At 40.1% G+C, this 24650-nt stretch overlaps 2 protein-coding genes and 1 long non-coding RNA gene across 4 annotated transcripts in view; 2 read left to right on the top strand and 1 right to left on the bottom strand.

The window, feature by feature from the left end:
- The window catches only part of LOC146690726 (nectin-4-like), a 70266-nt gene that overhangs the window by 17716 nt on the left and 27900 nt on the right, over window positions 1-24650 (top strand). The window lies entirely within an intron of this gene.
- LOC146690728 (nectin-4-like) lies at window positions 1044-14056 on the top strand. 2 transcript variants are annotated; one of them, XM_085433784.1, is made up of 7 exons: window positions 1044-1463; window positions 7738-8079; window positions 8199-8501; window positions 9117-9210; window positions 10921-11075; window positions 11578-11677; window positions 12579-14056. In XM_085433784.1, the coding sequence occupies exons 1-7, from the start codon at window positions 1346-1348 to the stop codon at window positions 12733-12735; spliced, it is 1269 nt and encodes a 422-aa protein (XP_085289910.1). In that variant the 5' UTR covers window positions 1044-1345; the 3' UTR covers window positions 12736-14056. The 2 variants fall into 2 exon arrangements, with proteins under 2 accessions (XP_085289910.1, XP_085289911.1); XM_085433785.1 differs by lacking the exon at window positions 11578-11677 and having other exon boundaries at window positions 12579-12697.
- On the bottom strand, window positions 17699-18968 carry LOC146690729 (uncharacterized). Its single transcript, XR_014915471.1, has 2 exons — window positions 18575-18968; window positions 17699-18496 (listed from the first exon to the last, which is right to left on the bottom strand). It is a non-coding gene; the product is annotated as an uncharacterized LOC146690729 (long non-coding RNA).

Raw genomic sequence — 24650 nt, forward strand, 5'->3', positions numbered from 1 at the left:
GTAACAGGGGAGAGTAGCTGAGGCATCACAAGAGAAGCAGGAGGCGGTGAAATGGGCAATGCAGGCTGCATTAAAGCAGGAGGTACAGGCTGAGTTGGCAACGGAGGCAAGCAGGCTAAGGGGGCTGTGGATGCGGAGGCAGATATAGGCACGGCTTCTGAAGCAGGTTCCGGGTTTGATGCAGCAGTCTCAAGCTGCACTTGAGGAGTGGGGACTCCTGACTGCTGCTGAATGGTGGGTGCATCTCTTCAACTGGGCCAAGTAAGAGCAGAAATTGTGAACAGTCAGATTTTGTTATACCAAAGAACCCCTGGTGGAGATTTAAATTCACAGAAACAGATGAAAATAAATTAATTTCCGAGATTTTATTGCAATGTATTTTTATTAAAAGAATTATTTTGGTTAAAACCACTGCTGCCTGTCTGAATTCAGTTTATACTTATGGTTTGTTTAGTATGGTATTTAAATGTTTTACTAAGTTCAGGAATGTACAACATGACCATCCTTAAATAAACCAGGGGCAAACATCCTATCTTTTTCTTTTTATTTCTTTTCCATAAAGAATCACAGTCTAATGGTGTTACATTTTAGGCAGCAGTAGCTAGAAGCGCAGCATTTTTTTAACGAATCATTAGCCTCCATCCATCATCAGCAGATGAGCATCAGATTAGATAGATTAGTCCCTCTGAAAACTCTTGGATTTGGCCTCATCCGAGTATCATACAGTTAAAAACATGATTGTGGATAACCATAATGAAAAACAGATTCACACACCTGTCCCTGATGTCCTCACAGACATTTTGGGGAGATCAGTGACCTTCATGAGAAAATGTATATTTTTTTGTATAAACTTAATATAATATAATATAATATAATATAATATAATATAATATAATATAATATAATACATAACTTAATAATATAAGCTATAAACGGTATATGTATAGTTTATAGTTTGCACTGTGCCTGGTTGCAGTGTTGTGTGCCACCCCCCCCCCCCCCAAAAAAAAAAAAAAAAAAAAAAACAGAAAACAACGGAAACTCCCAAAGTTTCTCTTCTCGCAGCAGCAGCGGGTGGCCACTTGTTAATCCGTCATCGACTACATTTTGATGAACAATCGGTTCCTACCAGTAATTTTTTTATACTTTATAAAAACTGCGCTATCTGTTCATTTACTCACATGAATGTAGCTACAAATTAGACATGCACAGAGCCTATCCTGCATCTTGCTTTATTTCCGTCCTAGTGTTTTAAAGACGCACTAACAAACCTAATCTCTCCCGGAAGTCGATATGTGTGGATATCTTTTTTTTCTTTTTTAATTGATCTACCGAGGATTAGTGGATGGATGACATTTCTCCTTTTTGTGGCAATTACCGCCACAGTTTATCGTCCCGATGTCACTCGATGCTGCGCAGTCTGTTATTTCTGATGGTAGCGCTTCTGCACACAGATGTAATAGGTACGTCGATTAAATTCTTTTCTATTTTGTTGTATTTTTATGTTATTACTGCTTCTTTTGTGGAAGGTAGACTCGTACGAAAAAAGGTGAGGCTTTGTGAAACAGCACCTGCACCGGAACTGGCTGCTTTTGTGATCGTCGCATCTTGATAATGATGTTCACTAACGCAGTGACACAGAAAAGTGTTGCAGAATTCAAAATCTCGTGCAGTGTGATTGTTTAGTCCTCATCACGTGTTTCTGTTGTCCTGCATGCATTTTGTTTATGAGATATTTACAACAGAAGAGGGGGTACAAAAGAGAGGAGCGAGACTCATCTGTCTTGCTAAGAAATTGGTCACATTGAATTAATGTCTGCGCGCGTGTGTGTGTGTTAACACTATTAGTAGGCTACTCCTTCAGTTTCTGGCTGGGTAATTTCATGAATTCAAATCACAATGAACTGCTGGCTTTGTTGATACAACATTGCAGGTCTTAATGCTCAATTCCTATTTTTTGATCAAATCCGATTTTTTTTTGTCCGGTTGTTCACACTACAAATAAAAAGCGGCCCGCATGCGCAAAAGAAGACGTCACACACAACGCGCTCTGTTTAGACCCAGACCAAACACTATTGTTTGCCTGATGGCTCTTAATAAAAAGACTTGTTTCGGACTTCACGTTTCCCAATTTTGCTTTAAGTTATAAAATTATTTTGTTATGTACATATTGTAAATGACCTTTAAATTTGGTAAAATCTTCACATATGTTTGGTAAAGATACGATATGGTAAATGTGCCTTAAGGTGAAAAATATGTACGTTGCCTGTGCAAATTAGTACCAGGCTGACAATTGTACATGGTTTGTTAATGTTTCCTTTAATGGAATTAGTTATGTGCAATCAAAATGTTGTTTAATAGAGTTTATGTGTAGTTGTAAGCTAGTTAGGTGATAGTGAATTAAGTGATGCAAATTTGATGTGCATGCTATATGTGAGCAGGAGAAATTTGAAAAAACTTTTAATGAAATCTCTGTGACGCATTAGTATAAGAGACCATCATTCAGCCAGGGATGCTATGGCCTAAAATTTATCCTTATTGCTGTTTCAGAGAGGAGCGGTGTTTCAAAGGATAGTTGCAGATTTCTGTCAGAATCTGTAGATTACACAGTATAAATAAAATGATCACGTTTCTCCAACGTTGTCTCCCCAACAGTTTCACCAGGAAGCAAAACCGATTTTAATTTAATGCACGTATCAAACAAATGCACAGTAATCTATTATTTTTCTTCAGTAATTAAATAGATTCAACATCTTTCTTCAACAGAATTGCAGACTGCACAGATGGTACATTCCCAAAGGAAAGAATACTATAACTTACTAGGGTATATACTAGACTTAATATTTACTGAATACAATAATGGATTTCTATACATTTTACATCAGATGAAAACTTTGGTTGTAAGATTCAGATAAATATTTATTAAAAGCTAGACATTTTAATTTCTTTGTGCCCCCCTTTTCCCTGTTCATGCTCTCCCTGGGCCCCTGGCAAAACTTTGCTAGAGCCGCCCCTGCACAGTGACCAGCTGTCAGCTACATAAAAAAGGATCCTGGTGTTATTTGTCTCTCAGAAACAGTTCATAACTTCCCTTCAACTCATTCATGTCACCTAAAAGGTAAACCTGTTTCTTCATCACCTGTTCAGCTCTGATGATTCAGTAAGGACATCTCCTGGTTTCATCTTCATGTTTCCCTCTCACCAGGATATCCAAACCGATATCATGACCAGCAGTTTTTACGGCTGTGGCTCCAGCAAACCTCATGTGATACTAGAAATTAATATTAAATAAATTCTTACAACAGCTGATCAAGCTAACAAGCTGCTGTTTTTTTAGCGCGACATCCGTTGGTTTCCAATTTCTTGCGCAGAGAGAAAAGCCGATCAGCTGATCATTGATCAGTTTAATGATTGAATTAGCAACTTTCTAGCTGTAGTACGGGACAAATCGCGTTCCTTTTCACCTCGACTTTAAAGTTCGACCTCCTCGGCTGTAATTGGTCCAGCCCAGAGTCGATCATGACCAACTGGCCAATCCACCACCATTCATTTATACCGTAAAAAAAAAAGAAAAGAAATAAAACCCCATCGGCCCATAAAAACGAAAAATCACGAGCGGCCCACCGGGCGAATGCCCGGTATGCCCGATGGCCAGTCCAGCCCTGTCAATCACCAATCTCTATTTCTGTCACTCCCTCTCTCTCGTCTGTGACTAGAATCATTTGAATAAGGTGATATTTCTTTAATTAAACTTTGAATGTTGAGGTTTATGTGAATGGAGACCTGCTGGTTTTCATAACCCATCGCAAAGATAATAGAGAGAGAAGGCCTGTTATTTTCTTTTACACGTGCCTATGTACCTGCTTATAAATGTACGGTCACGTGACATTTGTGTTTCGAAAAATTGGAGCTGAGCTCGATGTCAGTGTCGAGCTTCCCATCCCTGCAGAGAATGTTTATCTCATCCTTTGTGTTTTTATCTTCTTCGAGACTTATGCCCTACAAATTTGTTTCACAGTTAGGTGCCTGACTGACAACTGTATAAAACAAAAACTACACACAGTATTCGAAGCACATAGCGCGCAGTCGTAAATTCCCCCTAATTTTGGTATGATCCGAGCTCAGGCACTAGCCGACTGAGCACAGCAGCTGCTGCCTGCGAATTTGCTGTTGGAGAAACGCAGACAGGCAGACAGAGGAGAGCTTAAGTTTGACCAGGTACCAAAGCAAATCATTCGTACTGTACAAATAATGTGAATATGGCGGTGTATCACAAAAGATTGATATCAAACTGATCACTTGACCCATATTACGTTACTTGCTCTTCCAGTGAATCAACAAATGGCGAAATGAAAAGCCAAACAACAACAATGCTGCAAAACAAGACGAATTTCAATACACAGCAGTATAGTTGAAACCAGATATTTACATACACTTTAGGGAAAAAACATAAAAACATTTTTTTTTACTGTTAAACATCAATTTAGAGTAAACTTGTTTTGTTTTAGGTAAATAAATATTGAAATAGCTTTTGAATTAATTAAATGTCAGAATAAAGAGAGAGAGAGCTGTCTATTTTTTATCACGTTTTTATTGTGTCTTGAATTAATAAGAAAACTCCAGACGTTTCCATTCTGAGCTTAAGAAGCTTCTGATAGGTTATTAGAGTCCATGTGAGTAAACTGGTGGCACAGCTGTGGATGCATATAAGGCAAAACACAGAGCCTGTTTCTTTGACATGGGAAACTCAAGAGATATCAACCAAAACACCAGGGAAAGAATTGTGGAGCTCCATAAGTGTGGCTCAATTTTGAATACAATTTGGGTTCCATTTGCAATTAAGAAATACAGATAGTTTCTCTGTAAATATATTGTTTCAACTGTATATTTGATGATATTGGTGTTTGGCTTGATTGTTAGCACAAAGAGAGAGAGAGAGGAACAGAGAGGGGGATGGAGAGGATAATGAGGACAGAACAGAGATGGAACAAGAGCCAGGTGCACTGAAAAAAAGGCCATGTTGGATTTACTTAATTCAATAGTGGACATTGGTTGCACACAAATGTTTTGCTTTGGCAGAAACTTAAACAACTGAGTTAAATCAACACAACTTTTCATATTCAATAAACCTGTGCATTTTGTGTTCATAAAACGCGATTGAAACATGTTTAGATGAAGTAAGGTGAGCTCTTGGAATATTTTAATCCTTCACAATTTTGTCATTTTATTTCAATACTATTCAATAACTTTTTACCCCAGTACTACTTGGTCACTTAAATACTACATGTTGTCTTCATATTACACAATGTTCAACAAAGTCTAGAGTCTGGTTACCATAAAAATTGAATGGATCTACAAAAACTGCCATCATCCTATCTTTATCCTGGTTGCAGGGGTGCTGGGAAATAACCCTGAAGTGATAGGTTACAAGGCAGGGTACACCCTGGACAGCTCACAAGTCTATCACAAACAATCATTTGCACTTACATTGACAGGTAATTTAGAATCACCAATTAACCTAACAACTGAATGACTTTTAACTGTGGGAAGAAACCAGTAGACCCAGAGAGAAGCCAGTGCAAACTAGCCAGATTGTGGATTTGAACCCAGGACCTGCTTACTGCGAAGGAACAGCACTAACCATCATGCCACCAGATTTAGCAAAAGTAGGAAAGCTATGATTTCAAGGCTTGATTCAGAATTTTTTGTGCATTTTTGTCCTTGACTGGTTAAACTGCAATAAATAGCAATAGTATACACATGACGTGTGTGTAGTTGTCTGCCTCTTAGAACTCCAGTGATTCTCCTGCAGTTTGACATCTCGTGCGATCTTGTGAATTTCATGAGTTCAGCAACTAACCACTCTTACTAGATTGTATCATGTCATCTTAACAAGAACAAATTAAGTTGTTGAATTTTGTACAAATCCTTCATGATTTAATTACATTCATAGAAACATGAAATTATTGTGTTCAAATTACAAGGTAGACTTTTTTAATGTAACAACCACCCAATTTACTTTTTTTAGTATACCAAAAAAAGTAGAGGTGGCTGCTCGACTTGACTGAGATGGATGTCTTCCAGAAACCACTATCCAAAGCACGTAAGACTGAAATCCCGTGCAGTGTCGCAGTAAGTCATTGACTTACTTCACTCGAACAGGACATGAACGATTTAATCTAGCCTCCCTGCATATCATGTAGTTTCTACACTATATAGTTACACTTAACTTTGAAGCATGATTTACGTAAGCATGATGCTTATGTAAATCCAAGAGCTGGCCAATCCCTTTTTTTCAGTGTGAGACAGACCTGTTAGTCAAATGGTTGTTTGCCAAAACTAATTAGAACATGTATCTAGTACCTAGTGATCTTATCTTTTGAGGGTTGTTATTTTTCAAATTCTATATTTATTAAGTTATGTAGGTTTGTTTGCACAACAAGGCTAAATAATTATATAAACTTTTCTGAATCTGAATAGTGTACTTTCGTAGAATTAGAAAATAATATGGTACAAACTAGTAACTCATCATATTATCTATTAAAAAGGAATACTTGAATTAATTGAAAATGTCATTGACAGGTTCGCAAAACTCAAGCCTTGAAGATACAGTCTCATGTTACCACAATATAGAGGTGTTGTCATTATAGTGCAGGTCTATAATGATTTTCAGTGCTACTATCATCTAGTTTTGATTCTGGTTCTATTTTGGTTAAGTCCTAAAGTAGTCCTGATTTTGAACTGTTGTAGCCCTGTTTTAATTCCTGATCTGTTCTGGGTCTGGTTGAATTGGGGTTTAGTCCTCGTGTCTTGATACAACCCTAATTTTTTTCTGCCTTGCTGTTGTATTAAAAAACTAGTTTAAGGTGTCCTGCATATGTGATATATATTTTTTTCTTATATGAAGTTATTCTTTTTCAAACAAAACTCAAAACACAGCCTAATAAATCTTCAACTTCACGCCATGTTTTTCAGTCATTTCTACACCCCCCCAATCCCACATGCATGCTACCGTTTAGGGCTAAGCCCCAGGTGTATGCATGCATGACCTTCTTCCTATTTTACGTTGAAGGTCCGCGTCATGTGTCAGTTTTGCGTCTTCCCTGTCTCGTCATGTGTAATTGTCATCAGTCGTGTCTCCTAGCTGTTCCCTCTTTGCCCAGTTCACCTTTTGTATTTATTGCCTGTGCTTGCACCTGTTCGTTGTCGCGTTGCCCCTCATGCTGTGTGTATCTCCCTGTGTTCCCCTAGGTTTCAGAAGCTCAGTTTAGCCTGGTTCTGTTTTGTATCACTTCCTATCCCGCAATGAAGCAGTGTTTAAGTTCATGTTCTGCCTGTTAGTCCTGCATTTTGGGTCCAATTCCTGCCTGCCACACAGCTGTAACATAAGTTACTCGCGTAGCCTTGATTCGTTCACATGTAGCAAGGGATTCAGTTGTGTTACTTTTGGCTATTTGATAAACAGATTTCATTTTAAGCTTGAGTCCTTTAAACTCCCAAGAAATTGAGAAATTGTTCAAATATTTATCACTGTCACAGTCATTTTTCATTTATATTTGGAGGCTAAGACCTCTTTGTTATGCCACATTTTTCTTATGCAGGAAAAACACTGCAATTGTATGTCAGCAAGATGCTGCAAAACTGCCTAATTTCAAGATTTGGTGTAGAGACAAAGCACACACCAAAAGTAAGATATAGAAGAAATTGTAATCTGATAGTGTTTCATGCTTTTTACAGCTCTCCAGGTGATTGGTGGAAACGTAACAGTGGTTCAAGGAGGTACTGCTATCCTACCGTGCCATGTCACTGGTACCAATGATGACCTGACACAGATTACCTGGCAGAGGAGGACGAGAGAAAAACCTCGCAATGACAATTTCCTAACTATCCTACCCAGAGAGGGAGTGCAGTTTGTCAATGGAGGTGATGATCGATTTAAATATATCGGGAATTTTAATGACAATAATGGAACTCTCCAGTTATCCAGTGTTGCCCTGAAGGATGAAGGCAGCTACACGTGCATCTTCACCTTTTTTCCCAGTGGAAATCAGAAGACAGAGATACCTCTGAATTTGCTTGGTATACTAAACTTTTTTTATCTTTAAAAAATTCTGTGTGTTCGTATGCGTGATAGAGACAGAGTTACTTTGATCATCCTGTATGCATGTTTATTTATTTGTGTGCTGTAACTCTCCTAGTGCCTCCTTTCACAAGCATCAAGGACAATCTTCCCACTTTGGGCACTGAAGAGGTTTTATTTGCTACTTGCACGGCTGCTGGATCGAAGCCTCCTGCAGAGGTGAGGTGGCTCACTGGTGCTTTGGGAGACAAAATGAGGACGACAACAAACTCCACTCAGTATGACAACGATACGACTACCACAGTCAGCTCTCTGTTTGGTGTTCCTACAAGAGAGATTAATGGTCACCAGGTCCAGTGTGTCATCAGTGGTGACTCCCTGTCTAAAGAAGAAACCCTGCCCTTCACCATACAGATCTACTGTGAGTATCAGCTGCTCATGGAGTTCCTATTTAGTGTTTATTTAAGAAGTTTAATTATTTGATCAAATATTAAAAAAGGTATACAGAAATTAAATGACACAGCCTATCCTACAGAGTAGAATGTCAATAACCATGTGCATCTGTTTATCTGTTTCTGGCCTTCCAGTTCCATCATGATGCCATGCCACAACGTAAAAGAGGTTTCAAACTTTTTTGTCTATCTTAAAAATTCTGTCATTATTCACCCCCCAGTCACAAGATCCATGAAGCACACATGATCAGAGTACGAAGCAAAAACAATTCAGGCTAATTTAAATGTGAAAGCATGCTCCTCCAGTACTGTTTCTTCTTTTAGTGGCATGGTGAAGCTGTTTTTTGGTGGAAGTCCCCAAAATGACCACAGAATTTAATGAGCCTTTTTTTTTAGTCAGCAGTGATTATAAGTGAGCCAGTGATTAACACCCTTGAATGTGCATGAAAGGATCACTCCTTAAAAAGAAAGAAAGAAAAACAACCAAGATTCATGGTTCTGCCTGCCATGATAGGATTCAAAGGTATGTTCACTTTTATTTTGACAGTTTATGATTAACACACTTCTGTTTCTTTTTTTTGCAGTCGCCCCCACAGAAGTGAAGATTAGAGTGATTTCAGAGGACTCGTTTGAGTGTTTGACAGAAGCCAACCCAAACGCAAAATTTGCCTGGAGCAGGTAAAGCAGTTTGAATAATGGTTTCAGTTAATTTAAGTGATTTCATTGATTCTTTAGGTTTGTCTAAGTACACTGTGCTGAAAAAGCCCTGAGAGAGGGCAAGCTTTCGCTGGTATGACATCACCACTTAGGCTACGTTCACACTGCAGGTCTTAATGCTCAATTCCGATTTTTTGATCAAATCCGATGTTTTTGTCTGTTTGTTCACACTACAGATAAAATGTGACAGCAAGCGTGCTCTGGTGTGAACCCTCAAAGCGGCCCGCATGCGCAAAAGAAGACGTCACATACAAAGCGCTTTGTTTAGACCCAGACCAAACAGTATTGTTTGCCTGATGGCCGTTAATATAAAGACTCGTTCTGCACTTTATGTTTCCCAATTTTGCTTTAAGTTGTAAAGTGATTTTGTTATTTACATATGGCCTAATAATGATCCTTATGGCTGTTTCAGAGAGGAGCGGTGCTTCAAAGTATAGTAGCAGATTTCCGTCAGAATCTGCAGATTATACAGTACAAATAAAATGTTCACGTTTCTCCAACGTTGTCTTCACAACAGTTTCACTAAACGTCTACACTGGATGGCCAGGAAGCGTTCATGATGTCTTCTCGGGCGCTTCTCCGGCACTGATAATTGGCATCTGTCTTGTGCCAGTGACGTAAAAGACGGATTTAATGCGACATGACCGTTCAAACATCAGTCGCTTTCTAAAACATCAGATATGTATCGGATTCAGTACCACATACGAAAGTGACCCAGGTTGGGTTTGAAAATATCGGATTTGTGCTGTTCACACTGTCATACCATGATCGGATATGGGTCGCATAGGGTCAAAAAAGTTGGATTTGATGCGCAGGGTCCCCCCCATGCCCCCAACTCAGCATTCTTTCTCCTCCAAACACAACAGGTAGTTTTTACCAAAAAGTTCTATTTTGGTTTCATCTGACCATATGACATTCTCCCATTTTCGTCTGGATCATCCAAATGCTCTCTGGCAAAGTTCAGACGGGCCTGGGCACGTCTTGCACTGCAGGATTTGAGTCTCTGGCAGCGTAATGTGTTACTGATGTTACTTTGGTCCCAGCTCTCTGTAGGCCATTCACTATATCCCCCGTGTGGTTCTGGGATTTTTTGCTCACCGTTCTTGTGATCATTTTGACCCCATGGGGTGAGATCTTGCGTGGAGCCCCAGATCGAGTGATTATTAGTGGTTTTGTATGACTTCCATTTTCTAAAAATTGCTCCCACAGTTGATTTCTTCACACCAAGCTGCTTAACTATTGCAGATTCAGTCTTCCCAGCCTGTTGTTTCTGGTGTCCTTTGACAGCTCTTGCATCGTGGCCATAATAGAGTCTGGAGTGTGACTGTTTGAGGTTGTGGACAGGTGTCTTTTATTTTATTTTCTGGATTTTCTTTTCTTGTTTAGTCTCTCATAGCTGAGGAATACCAATGATGAAAATTACAGGCCTCTCTCATCTTTTTAAGTGGGAGAACTTGCACAATTGGTGGCTAATTAAATAGTTTTTCACCCCACTGTAGATCATGTATTTTGGTTTAATTTCAAGAACATAGCAACATTTATGTGAGCAAGGAAAATGACTAACACAACTAACAAACTAATAGCTGAAATTCATTGGAATTTTAGCACAACTCACTTTTTTTTTTTGCCCTGTCGTGCATTTCACAATAAACCTCATTCATGTTTTTCCAGATCTGGCCAGTCTTTGCTGCAGTCTGCCGTCAAAGTAGATGGTGCAAAGCTACAACTGCTGAGTCGGACCTCTGATCTAAACGGCCTCTATCAGTGTGAAGCATCTAATGCATATGGAGGAAAACACAGTCAGCTGTATGTGCATGTGGCATCAGGTGAGGTCAGCTTGGATTTAGCTGTGCAGTTTGTCCAAATCTTTCTCAATTTGTTTCTGATTTTCCAAACTTTTGTGCAGATTGTATCATTCTGAAGTTATTCTGTTCTATTTTTTTGTGGACCACAATCAAAGGAAATAAATAGAAACTTGAACATTTACACTTGGAGTAAAATGATGGACTCTCCATATGAAGGGATAAACATACAAGTGAATGAATGAATGAATGAATGATAGATAACTGATGCTCCAGTCATCCAGTACATTATATTATTCAAGTCAGTTCCAAAACCTAAAATTTAGAGCATGTCCTGACTTGTGATAGGTTCTGTTCATGGTCGTATCAAGTTTGTCTCATTTATTTTTGTGCCCTAGAACTTGTCAGAATGACACGTTTTTGAATGTGTACAGGTGCAGGTATTACATGGTGTTTGAATGCTGTCCAAGTCATCCAAATGTAAAATTGGAAAAGTCAAATATTCTTAATTCTTGTGTCCATGTAGGAGCATGCTCTGCGGCTTGGGCCTTATTTGGTGTTTTGGTTTTCCTGAATGTCACTGGGGCTGCAGCATGGTGCTTTTATAAACATGGATTTCTGATAAGGTACTTCTAACATTTACCTGCTTGTCTGTATGTTGGAAAATATAAAGTTTATCTCATTTTAAAGCATATGTGCTTTAAAGGGTGCTGATAAAAATTTATTTTTTATTTCTTCATAAATGAAAGAAGTAAAACATATAGCAGGGATCCAAGTGTAGTGTTTGCAATTTGTGAGTGTTAACCTAAAACATGTGGTCAAATGAGTTCTCAGTGCAAGTTAAACAGGTCGTACATATGCTGTAAAAAAAAGGGAAAGAAAGCACATATATTACCTACTTAACCTTTGATGAGGATCCTCAGAAATGCTCAGTCTTGAGCCATTTTCTCAATCTGATGGCAAATGTATTCTTTTTGAGATCTCTTTACCATATATTCTTGGCCTTCTTCTTTGTCTCTTCCCCTCTGAGTTTCAGAGCTTGTCTGGTGAGGTTGTTGCCTGGTTTCCTCAGTGCATATCCTGTCCATTTCCATTATCTTCTTTATATATTTTCCTCCGAATGTACCCGCCTTGCGTTTTTCCAACAGGTTATGACTGTGGATCTTGTTTGGCCAGTAAATCTTCAAGATTTCCTTGGGAAGCTGTTGATGAAGGCAAAAATGAAAAAGAATACGATCAACAAGGTGTAAAGATAATATCTAACAAAGTTCAACAGTAGATCAACAAAATAAGCGGAAATTCCCATATGCACACTCTGTTAAAAGCACTAAAAGTCCACTTGAAAGTGACACGAGCAGTCAGCATCTCAACACTTGAAAATGTTGAGATGTACTGACAGTGTTTCCTCTGATGTTAGAACAGTTTCTCACATGTACTTTCTCATGTGCATCTTTGGGTTTTGTTTGGTTGTTTGTTGGTTTTTTAACCACAAATAATGACAGGGAGCATGTCCTACTGTTTTCTTAGGAGACCAGAAAACACACCAGATAATGACAACACGCCAGAGAGTGAGCATGTTCCACTGAGACCTAGCAGTGCAGTAGATGATCCCGGGCCACATGATGTTCCACCATCTTCCAGAAGTGCACATGTTGATGATGGACTATCTAAGAGAACAGAATGATGATCATGGACAAGAAGATGACAGAAGACATGGATCACTGTCGACTAGCAGTGCTGGAGGTGATCAAGGACCACATAATGTCTCACCCTCCCCCAGGAGAGCAGTGTGATCATAATAATAATAATGGATTTGATTTATATAGCGCTTTTCAAGGCACCCAGAGCGCTTTACAATTCACAGTCACTCTCACATTCACACACTGGTGGAGGCAGTTGTAGCCACAGCTGCCCTGGGACTGACAGAAGCGAGGCTGCCATATCGCGCCATCGGCCCCTCTGGCCAACACCAGTAGGCAGTAGGGTAAAGTGTCTTGCCCAAGGACATAATGACCAGGACAGAGAGCCCGGGGATCGAACCGGCAACCTTCCGGTTACAGATGCGCTTCCCAGCCCCCAGCGCCACGGTCGCTGGGGGTTGGGCTACATGATGACAGACAGTGGGACAGACAGCATGTCCCACTATCTCCCAGGAGTGCACATGATGATCACGGGCCATCTAGGAGAACAGATGATGATCATGTACCAGAAGATGATGGAAGGCATTGTTGCCTTACAGTGCTGTGTAATTACTGCTTTAAACAGTTTTTTTATTTTATAAAGAGGTATGATTAAATAGGAGTAAAGAGAGTGAGTAAATAAGTCAAACGAGTACACTGACTGATGCCATCATGCAGCTTTTACAAAGTGTGGGTAAGCTGCGAGTCACAGGTGGACTATTTAAAGCACTCACGGATGTTGCACAAGGCACAGAGATAAATTGAGAAACAACTTGAGTGGTTTTACTTCACTGTCATGGAAATTGTTTCATCATTACAGTAAAGACAGAAACAGAATGTAACTAATCTGACTGATCAGATTACTTCTGCAAAACTTGTGCTGCCTCTAGTTTTTGTTGCCACTGTCCAAAATGTGATAAGAGTGCACAGCTCAAAGAAATTGGGGAACACTTGTTGTCAGATTATAACACAAAATCTGTGAAACTTCAGGGATATGAGATGAAAGTGGCAACAGGTGTGTTGGACATGCAACAATAACACAACGCCTTAAACAGGAATAGGTATTAAACTGCACGGTGGCTTGTGAGCACAAATCTCACTAAATGATTTGTGCTCACAACATGCCACTATCATGCAGTCTGAGTCTGACAGTTTGGTCAGAAATATGCACATATATTCTCCACATTCTTGAGACTGTGCTCAGAGACACAGCAAGCTTTCTTGCAAGAGCATGTGTGGATTTGCCATCCTGGAGTAGCTGGATTATCTGTGTGACCTGAAAGGCTTGCAGCTACCATCTCATGCTACCAGCAAAACTAGAGAACGGTAAGGAGAGAAAAACATTTTGTGGAAATCCCCTCGTATAACCATTCATCTTCCTGGGGATTGCCTAGAACTAGAAACAGAAAGAATATCTAACTCTGCTCTTTTGGTTTCATTTTACAGAAGAAAAATAAATGTTGTGACTCAAACAATGGGAATCGATAGATCTGGGTACCAGTGATGGACATTAGATCAACTGCAAAAGTGGATGCAGTTCCTCGCTCCAATCCAAACCCAAACAACCATTGTCTTCATGCGGCCTCCCCTCACGAGCTGGAAGCTCCAAGACTGAAGATGGAACAACAAATCTCAGATTACAAGACTGTGTTGACTCTCTGCCTTATTCTCCTACTTCTTCGAGATCACTTGTGTCAGCTAGGGGATTGTTGACTTCTGTTTAAAACAGGGTGTAAGGACACTCTGTCTCTCAAGTTGGACACAGGATACACATGTACACAGACACAGACATACAATCACCCTTTTTCTGGTGTCTAACTGCTCTCCTAAGCTCAGTCTGAGTAAAGTTCTTTTTTCTCCTCTTGTCCCCAGATGTTGTGAATTTCATTGTTTTCTAACCATGCGATTTCTCTCTGACCTGTCTTCCCAATGTGATATTTGTGCAATGTTTGTATGGTTGAAATGGGTCCAATGGGTTTTTTTGGTATCATTATAATGAATCTTAATTCACACCTATGGGCAATTTAGTGCTACTAATTGAACTGCAATGCACTACTATGAAGACCCATGACTGAATGTTTCCTGTCATAGGATTGCAGTGTTTTCTCTTTCAGAGTTTGTTTTTTACATTCCTTTCTGAATGAAAAGGAATATTAAAAATTATTATTTCATATGAAATCAAATTCCACGTCAGTGTCAGTGATCAAACAGTGGCACACTCTAGATGAGAAACTGCTTTTAGTGACTTGTACATGGTTATTTTTATTTCTTAAGCATCCGCCACACACATAACAGATAACTGATAAACTTTTCTGTGTTCTACTCAGTCATGGAAACTCTTCTCTATTCTTTGTGCTCTAATTCTACTAACTATTTTCTACTAACTTATGATTGTTGTATTCAGTCATATTTATTCATAACTTTAAACTGCAGTAGTCAGTGATTGATTGACTAGCACCTCTCACATATAAGTGTTTTCATGACGGGTGCACTGTGAAGTGTGATTAAAGAGTGATATATATATACACACACACAAAAACAGGATATGACATTATGCCCATAGAAAATAGTGGTGTTACTGCAAGTAAGAATAATTTAGTGTCACTGCTCAGTGCCTGCAACACAATGCATCTTTTGATGCAACCTATAAAACAGATTAAGACAAACTGGAACAAATTAGTGGCCCAAGTCAGCTTTAAATACCATCAGGTGCTTAAAGCTGATGTCTCACAGATTCCCAAATTCCAGGTTTCGACACTCTGTGACCAAAATTCACTGAACCAACAGCAAAAGAAGACCAAAACTATGCTTCATGTTTGAAAAACATTGTAATGATTTCACTTTTATTTTGGCTCTCTTGCTTCCACCATAATAAAATTGCACTTCCTATCTCTGTACTTCCTATCTCTGTGTGTGTATATATATCACCCTTAATTACACAGTGCACCCCTCACGAAAACACTGACTACTGCAGTCTAAAGTTATGAATAAATATGACTGAATACAACAATCATAAGTTAGTAGAAAATAGTACGTTGTGATGATTTCACTTTTATTTCGGCTCTCTTGCTTCCACCATAATAAAATTGCACTTCCTATTTATGTGTGCTTCAAGACCAATTTTCCATCAAAAACCCTATTTTCTGCCTTATTCGCTTGCTCATTATGTACACTAAAAAGCCACATTTCTGCTATTAAATACACGAGAAATATCAATGTCTCTAATAAACCTCTGTAACTGAAAAATTACTCGATATTAATATTAGTTTAGATGGGAGCACATCTTTTATAAATCACTCTTAAACTAACCACGACTATGAGCGTTATTTAATGATAGTGCACGTTTTGTTTTTTGTTTTGTTTTTTTGTTGTTGTTTTTTTTTTTTTTGGGGGGGGGGGGGGGGGGGGGGGGTTCACGATTGTGTAAATATGGCCCCATAAGGCTGTGCAGGAACAGGAAATGTGGTATTTTTATGTGGCTGCGGTCAGAAGTGTGTTTTACGTCAGAAAATATAACAAAATGTGCTCAAAAACAGGTGCAGTGAAGAGATTACAGCACTTGGAGCTGACTCGACTTAAAATTAACCTGCAGTGGATCGTGTGGAAATTTATCAGAATCGTGTTTATTGGCCAAGTACATGTGCAGACACATACAGGGAATTTGGTTCCGGTAGATGGTGGCTCTCAAGCACAGCAATGTAAATCTCACACACACACACACACACACACACACACACACACACACACACACACAAGTGTCTATATATACACATTACACATACATACACAAAGCTGTGTAAACCAACTATAAATAACGAATCTAAACTTATATACATAAAATACAGAAATGAATGAGGTGGAATGAATACTACAAAATGTACATAAGGTGCAGTTGCAGTCTGGCAGTGGGAGCAGTGTGACAGGTCAACTGTTAAGAAGGGAGATGGCGAGGGGAAAGAAACTGTTCCTGTGACGGGTGGTCCTGGTCTGCAGGCTTCTATACCGTCTGCCAGAGGGCAGCAGATCAAAAAGTCTGTGTGCAGGGTGTGAGGGGTCTGCGATGATTTTCCCTGCCCGTTTCCTGGTTCTTGAGAGGTACAGATCCTGGATGGAGGGCAGGGGGGCGCCGATGATCCTTTCTGCTGTCCGTACAGTCCGCTGCAGTCTGCTCCTGTCCTGTTTAGTGGCTGCTCCATACCAGACTGTGATGGAGGAGCACAGGACAGACTCAATGACCGCAGTGTAGAACTGGATCAGCAGCTCCTGTGGAAGACTGTACTTCCCCAGTTGTCTCAGGAAGTACATCCTCTGCTGGGTCTTTTTGAGGATGGAGTTGATGTTGGTCTCCCACTTCAGGTCCTGGGAGATGGTTGTACCCAGGAACTTGAAGGTCTTCACAGTTGACACAGGGCTGTCTGATATGGTGAGGGGGAGCAGAGTTGAGGGATGTCTCCTGAAGTCCACTGTCATCTCTACAGTCTTAAGAGTGTTCAGCTCCAGATTGTGCTGACTGCACCAGAGTACCAGCCGCTCAACTTCCTGCCGGTATGCAGACTCATCACCATCTTGAATGAGGCCAATGACAGTGGTGTCATCTGCAAACTTTAGGAGTTTGACAGCCGAGTTCTTGGAGGTGCAGTCGTTAGTGTAGAGGGAGAACAGTAGTGGTGAGAGGACACATCCTTGAGGGGCACCAATACTGAGGGACCGGGTTTCAGAGGTGATCTCCCCCAGCCTCACTTGTTGCTTTCTCTCTGTCAGGAAGCTGGTGATCCACTGACAGGTAGCTGGTGACTAGGGATGGGTATTGATAAGATTTTAACGATTCCGATTCCATTTTCGATTCTGTTTAACAATTCGATTCTTTATCGATTCTCTTATCGATTCTTTTTTTTTTTTTTTAAAAAGGAGAACACTAAGGTCGATTAGCTCAGAGCTTTGTTTTATATCTTCTCTTTGAACAAGATAGAAATTTAGGAGTAACATGGCCTTACAAACCCAACAGTGAGATCTTGAGAGATCCAGCCTACGGCTCTTCAATGGGGTGTCACAGGGTCCCCAGGAAAAAAAAATTGTAAATGTAAAATAATAAAATAAATATTCTTGTGAGACATATCACATATTGACGGGGTCGGGTTATGTTAAAAAGTATAAATTGTTATACTTTGTTCATTGGTTCAAAGGTACCCCACACTTCTTTTTTTGTTTGCTTGTTTGTTCTGGTGTATTTTTCATTTGAACTGTTACTCTGCCAGAGTACTCATATTTACAAGATGGCATTGAACGCCCCATTGGTGTATCAGGAAAACTATTTTGTACGTATGTTCCTTGAAGGGGATTGAAGTCGTTCTTTTTTCCACCGCAGCGAAGGGCTAGGAGTAGGAGAGGAGCTGCTGTATGTTTTTGTTATCGAATCGATCTGATTGTGAAATAAAGCATATGCAGTGAGAAAGCAACTCCAGGAGTCATCCCTGCCTTAAAGCTGCAACATTCTTCTGTAGCAATAACAAAGTATAACATAAATTGTTCTGTGGCAATTACACAAGAATATCCAGTAATGTCCCTGCCTACAATTAAACACATTCACTTACCAAAAATCGGGGGCATCTGCTGTGGCAAATGGGTGCAAGCCTTTGACCACAAACTTAGACACTGCTCGGTGACATTAGTCTATCCTGGCCTGAAAGGAGACGCTACCGGTAGACTGCAGCGAGAACTACCAGCGAGCGCCAGCCAGACTCTGTCTGTCTCTCTCATCATGGTCACCTACATGTACAGTAATGGCAGGTCTTGTAATAAGGCAGATTGCGCTAACATAATATGCACTGTTAGTTGATTATTTACCTGCCGCATTAACGGGAGAGGACGTGCAAACGTTAGCGCTGCTGCTGGGTTGAGAGTCACGAGTCCGGAGCGGAATTAAAAACGCGTGTCATCGCGTGTTTTGTGAGCAAATGCTTTTGCATATTCGTAGTGTTTCCTCCCTTAAATGAAATATCTACTTTGCAAGTTGCCCTGTTGTCATCGGTTCTCATAAAGTATAATCAAACTTTTGAGCGTTTGAGCCGCTTAGGCGCCATGTTTCCTGCCAGGTAAATGACGCTCCGCAACGTGGTGACGTCATTCGGGGCGACTGGAATCGATAAGGGAATCGTTTGCAAAAATGGCAAACGATTCCAAGGAATTGAAACAGTGGGAACCGGTTCTCAACAAGAACCGGTTTTCGATACCCATCCCTACTGGTGACACGCTGAGCTGGGAGAGTTTGGAGGAAAGAAGTTCAGGCACAATGGTGTTAAAAGCCGAACTAAAGTCCACAGACAGGACCCTGGCATAAGTTCCCGGGCGGTCAAGGTGTTGCAGGATGTAATGCAGCCCCATGTTCACTGCATCATCCACCAACCTGTTTGCCCGGTAGGCAAACTGCAGAGGGTCCAGCTGGTGGCCTGTAATGTCTTTCAGATGGGCTAACACCAGTCGTTCGAAGGATTTCATGACCACAGACGTCAAGGCGACAGGTCTGTAGTCATTCAGTCCTGTGATGGTGGGTTTCTTGGGAACAGGGATGATGGTGGAGCGTTTGAAGCAGGAGGGAACTTCACACAGCTCCAGGGATCTGTTGAAGATGCGAGTAAAGATGGGAGCCAGCTGTTCAGCACAGGTTTTGAGGCAGGAGGGTGAGACGCCGTCTGGTCCGGGGGCTTTCCTGGGCTTCTGTTTCTGGAATAGTCGGCTCACATCCTGAGTGTGTATTCTTAGTTTCAGGGAGGAGGAAAGGGGGGTGAGAGGTGTGGTGGAGGTCGTTGAGTCTGGATTGGAGAGGGTGGTGGTGGTCGTTGAGTCTGGATTGGGGAGGGTGGGGGTGGTCGTTGAGTCTTGATTGGGGAGGGTGGGGGTGAAGGGGGGAGAGGTGGAAGGTGTGTTGGGGGTCAATGTCTGAAGCAATGTCCCTGGGGAGGGGAGGGTGGGGCGTGGGAGTCTGTCCGTCTCAAACCTGCAATAGAAAGTGTTTAACTCGTTGGCCAGGTCTTTGTTTGCTTCAATAGTGGGTGGGGGGCGTCTGTAGCTGGTGATTTCCTGCAGGCCCCTCCACACTGACGCAGGGTCGTTGGCTGAGAGCCGTTCTTCCAGCTTCTGGGAGTAGATCCTTTTAGCTGTTTTGATCTATCGTTGTTTCATTGTAACATGAGCCCTACCAGGGCTGGACTGGGACAAAAAATCAACCCAGGCATTTTGACTAGAGTCCGACCCACCAGGAATTATACGAAAAACCTTTGAATAAAAACAAATGCTGTTGTGACATTGATGTACACTATCTTGTTGGTAAATAGGTATTAATCTAATAAACTTAAACCTACACTATCCTTTAAACAGTACTTACCGGAAATGTCAATGCGATAAACAAACAAACGGGACTTGCGACAGAAAAGCCGATCAGCTGATCATTGATAAGTTTCATGATTGAAGTAGCAACACGAGAGGGAGGGAGAGACAATGACAGAAGAAGAGGCAGCTGACAGCGTAAAGACACAGAATAACTCCAGCTTTGTGTCTTTCTTTTTTTTCCATTCTAGCTGAAGTACGGGACAAATCGCGTTCCTTTCCCCCTCAGTACAGAACTTTAAAGTTCAACCTCATCGGCTGTAATTGGTCCAGCCCAGAGTCGATCATGACCAATTAGCCAATCCACCGCCTTTAATTGCTTATACTGTTACAAAACAAACAAACAAGCGAGCAGGCGCACCGAGGGCTCTCGCGCTCACTTTTTGCGCGTAGAATTTCGTGTTTGTTGGTTTGTTTTTACTTTCTTTTATTTTGCTCCAGCCAGCCAGAGGATCCCCCGCCGCCCCACCCTCTCCTCCCCGTGTAAGCAGCAGGCGCACCTCGCAAACGGAGGGCGCCCTTACTCCCAGCAAATGGGCGATAGAAAACCGATCGGTGCCTATGCCATTCCCACTATGCGATGGCCTGACGTAGGGGCAGAATGAGTACGAGCATTTTTTTTTATTGCCGATGCCGCCCCGGGCAACCGCCCGTATCAAAAACTGCTACTGGTTGTAGGTACTAACTAAGGTACCTTCCTAATGCCACTTCGCTGCAACAGAAAATCTTTGCCTAATGATTTGTTTCTCCGTAAAGTTGGTTTATGTGAATATCATTTTAAGTCTAACAAGATCAGTGGATGGAAGTTATTGCGACTCCATGAGCAGTCTGCTGCTCCCGATGGTGGTGCTTCAGTGCACATATGTAGTAGAAGGTATGTATGATATCTTTTATTGCTATTATTTTAATTACTTCTGCTTTTGTGGAAGGCAGTTCTGAGCAGGCTTTGATCAACGTTTTGGGGTTAGGGAGTGCTGGGAGCGGCACAGCCTGTTGCCAAGGGTAGGCACCACAACACCCCCTGCCAAATACAAAAAATAAAATAAATGAAGTGCGGAAACACTTAAAACACCATAACTGGCGTTATTTTCCCTTAGAAAATCTGTGTTAAATCAGTAAAAAATAGTAAAAAAAAAAAAAATCAACAGTACAAGAATTTGAATGAGTGATCAGCCGATATCACCAGTTACCACAATGGCACAAAAGCATTTTAAACAAACAAAAATACCCAAACAAAAACAAATAAACAAACAAAATAAACACAACAAAAGAGCATCCGTTTAAGGAGCTTCATTTGTGCTTCATTCAATTTTTCTGTGTTTGCCTGATCCCCTTATCAGCTTAGACTAAGTGTAAAAACATGTAAAATACAATCAGACGCCCAGAACTGATGATTGTCCTTACAGACAGTTTGAACAGTTTGGACATTAGTACACCGAGGTGAGGAAATCACCGAAACCTCTGAGTGTCCGTTCACATTTGGAGTATTTTAACTGTGCACCCAGCTGAAGGTAACACTTTAGCTTATTACAAGCTGCAGTTTTAACAGTGTAATTAAGCAGCAGTCCTGTCTTTGATACAAAAGGGCACTCATCTGTGTACATTTGGAGTTTGGGTGGGGGAAACTATTATCCATATTTGGAAAGGTTCTGGTCAGCAGGTTTATTGTATGTCTTGTCTTTTGTGTCTTAAGAGACCTCTTGGTTGGATGACTTGTAGACTTTCTAATGGTTAACCAATGGATTTGCTCACCTGTGTTTGTGCCTGACATGTGCGCCCTGTGAGGTTTAATTCTAGGTTCTAGGTTTAAACTTTTAGGTGTGCTCAGCTCAAAAGCCCAATCATAATAAAAACATACATGTCATGCCTTGTAAAACATCCTTCATAGTTAACGTAAAATTCTCAACAGAGTCCTCTTCTAGCTCATAAACTGTACGTGTGTAGTATTCCATAGCTAACTGTTCCAATATGCCTAAGAAAATACACAATATTTCATCTGATATTTCATAATGTCACAAATTACCAAAGGAGTGAGAAGTCAAAGGAGAGACATGACCAGCTTCTTCCCCTTCTTCTCACCTAAAGCCTCCTCTACTGTCTGGGCTTTAACAGATGAAAACATAAACCTGCTTATTTATTCTGGATATTGTCACAATTACTTATTTTCAGAAGATTAGAGCTTGATCACAAATTAGGCTACATTCTCGATCAATCGATCGATGAATCAATCAATCAATGTATTTATAAGCACATTTAAAAAACAACACAAGTTGACCAAAGTGCTGTACAAAGTAACAAAACAAAACAAAAAAACAAGCACCAAAAAAAATAACAGAAATGTTACTTTTGTCCAGCAATATTATATCCACTTCAGAGAAGGTTTCACTTATGCTGGCTGTAGCTTCCACCCAGAGCCTCAACTCATAGCCTCTGTTGTTTATTTCAGCAGCTTCACTCATTACAATCACAAACCAACACAAGAGCTTGTTGCCATTTTTCAGCTGAAACTAAACTCATCTTTTACTCTCCCAGTTTCTCCTTATTTCTCTCCTAGTGATCTTTGTTTCTGTTACACCACAATTAAATCCATATTGCTTCTTTCAAAATAACACATCCCCCTTTATAGGAAGTAAGTAAGTAGAATTTATTTATATAGCACTTTTCACAGATAAAAATCATAAGCACTTCACAATAAAACCAGAAATATATATAAATAATAATATGAAACAATGAAAAAATAAATTAAAAGCTTGTTTGCATAGAAATGTCTTCAGCTGCTTTTTAAAAGAGTCAGTGGAGTTTGTACAGGATAAAGAAAACAGAAGAGAATTACACAACCCTCGTGCCACTGCCTGAAAAGCCTAAACAGTAACCTCTAACCCAGGGGCGGAGCGTGGGGGTGGCTTACTGGGCTTAAGCCCGGGTTGTTTTGTCAGAAGCCCGGGGTCTTTTGGAGTGTAATTTTTTCATAGTTAGATGCCTGGCTGACAACTGTATGAAACAAAAAGTACACACAATATTCGAAGCACATAGTGCACACTGTGGGAATTTACGACTGTGCGTGAATCCCCCCCTGATATTGGTATGATCCGAGCTCAGGCACTAAGCGACTGAGCGAGGGGGCGGGGGGAGCTGCTACCTGTTAGTGCGCTGTTGGAGAAACAGAGCCAGCCATACTAAGGAGAGCTTAAGTTTGACCAGGTACCAAAGCAAATCATTCGTACCGTACAAATAATGTAAATATGACGGTGAATCACGAAAGATTGATATGAAACTGATCACTTGACCAATATTACGTTACTTGCTCTTCAAGTGAATCAACAAATGGCGAAATGAAAAGCCGAACAAATGCTATTTTTTAGAGTCTTAGCTTACGTGTGTTTATTTCATATTTTCAGTTCTTACCCTCCCCGACTAAATCGGTTTCAGTTATGTACTGAAATATAAGAATGGACATTAGAGGCTTCTTTCAAAGAAAAAACTCAGGTAAATGTTATTTTATATATTGTGCTTTGTATGTTGTTCAGTATATTTCTATGCAAAACAAGAGGGATTTCAGTACACAGCAAGATATTTACATTTGTAACCAGATATTTACATACACTTTAGGGAGAAAACATAAAACATTTTTACTGTACAACATCAATTTAGAGTAAACTTTTGTTTTAGATAAATATTGAAATATCTTTTGAATTAGTTAAATGTCAGAATAAAGAGAGAGAGATCTGTCTATTTATTATCACTTTCATCAAATTTAGGAGTACATATACACTAAGTTTATTGTTAATTAATAAGAAAACTCCAGACGATTCCATTCTGAGCTGAAGAAGCTTCTGATAGGTTAGTAGAGTCCATGTGAGTAAACTGGTGGCACAGCTGTGGATGCATATAAGGCAAAACACAGAGCCTGTTTCTTTGAAATGGGAAAATCAAGAGATGTCAACCAAAACACCAGGAAAAGAACTGTGGAGCTCCATAAGTGTGGCTCAGTTTGAATACAATTTGGTGCCATTTGCAATTAAGAAATACAGACGATTTCTCTCTTTACTCTTAAAGTTAACAAATATGTTTTTTATATTTATCAATCTAAAAAAATAAACATTTAGTCTGATTTGATGTTACAATTAAAAAAGTGTTTGTTTTGATCTGAAGAGTTTGTAAATATCTGGTTTCAACTGTATATTTTATGATTGTCAGCACAAAGAGAGAGAGAGAGGAACAGAGAGAGAGAGCAGAATGAGGACAGAACAGATGAACAAGAGCAGGTGAGACACACATGTTAGTCAAATGGTTGTTTGCCAAAAGTATCACCGTATCATAGGTACTCATGTATCTCGTACCTAGTGTTTCTTTTTAGGTTTGCTATTTTTCAAATTCTATATTTATTAAGTTATGCAGGCTTGTTTGCACAACAAGGCCAAACTAATTATATAAACTTTTCTCAATCTAAATATTGTACTTTGGTAGATTTAAAAAAATAAGTGTAGTGCAGGTCTATGATGATTTTTAGTGCTACTATCATCTAGTTCTGATTCTG

The sequence above is a fragment of the Copadichromis virginalis genome, linkage group LG16 (assembly GCF_057382275.1).
Source record: "Copadichromis virginalis isolate Kocher_CV1m ecotype Utaka linkage group LG16, C_Virginalis_male_GT1.1, whole genome shotgun sequence".
NCBI classification, from domain to species: domain Eukaryota; kingdom Metazoa; phylum Chordata; class Actinopteri; order Cichliformes; family Cichlidae; genus Copadichromis; species Copadichromis virginalis.

Coding starts and splice junctions, on each gene's coding strand:
- LOC146690728 (XM_085433784.1), top strand. CDS start 1,346: ATGGATGACATTTCTCCTTTTTGTGGCAATTACCGCCACAGTTTATCG. Junction 8,080..8,198: donor GATACCTCTGAATTTGCTTG/GTATACTAAACT, acceptor TAACTCTCCTAG/TGCCTCCTTTCACAAGCATC. Junction 9,211..10,920: donor GCAAAATTTGCCTGGAGCAG/GTAAAGCAGTTT, acceptor ATGTTTTTCCAG/ATCTGGCCAGTCTTTGCTGC.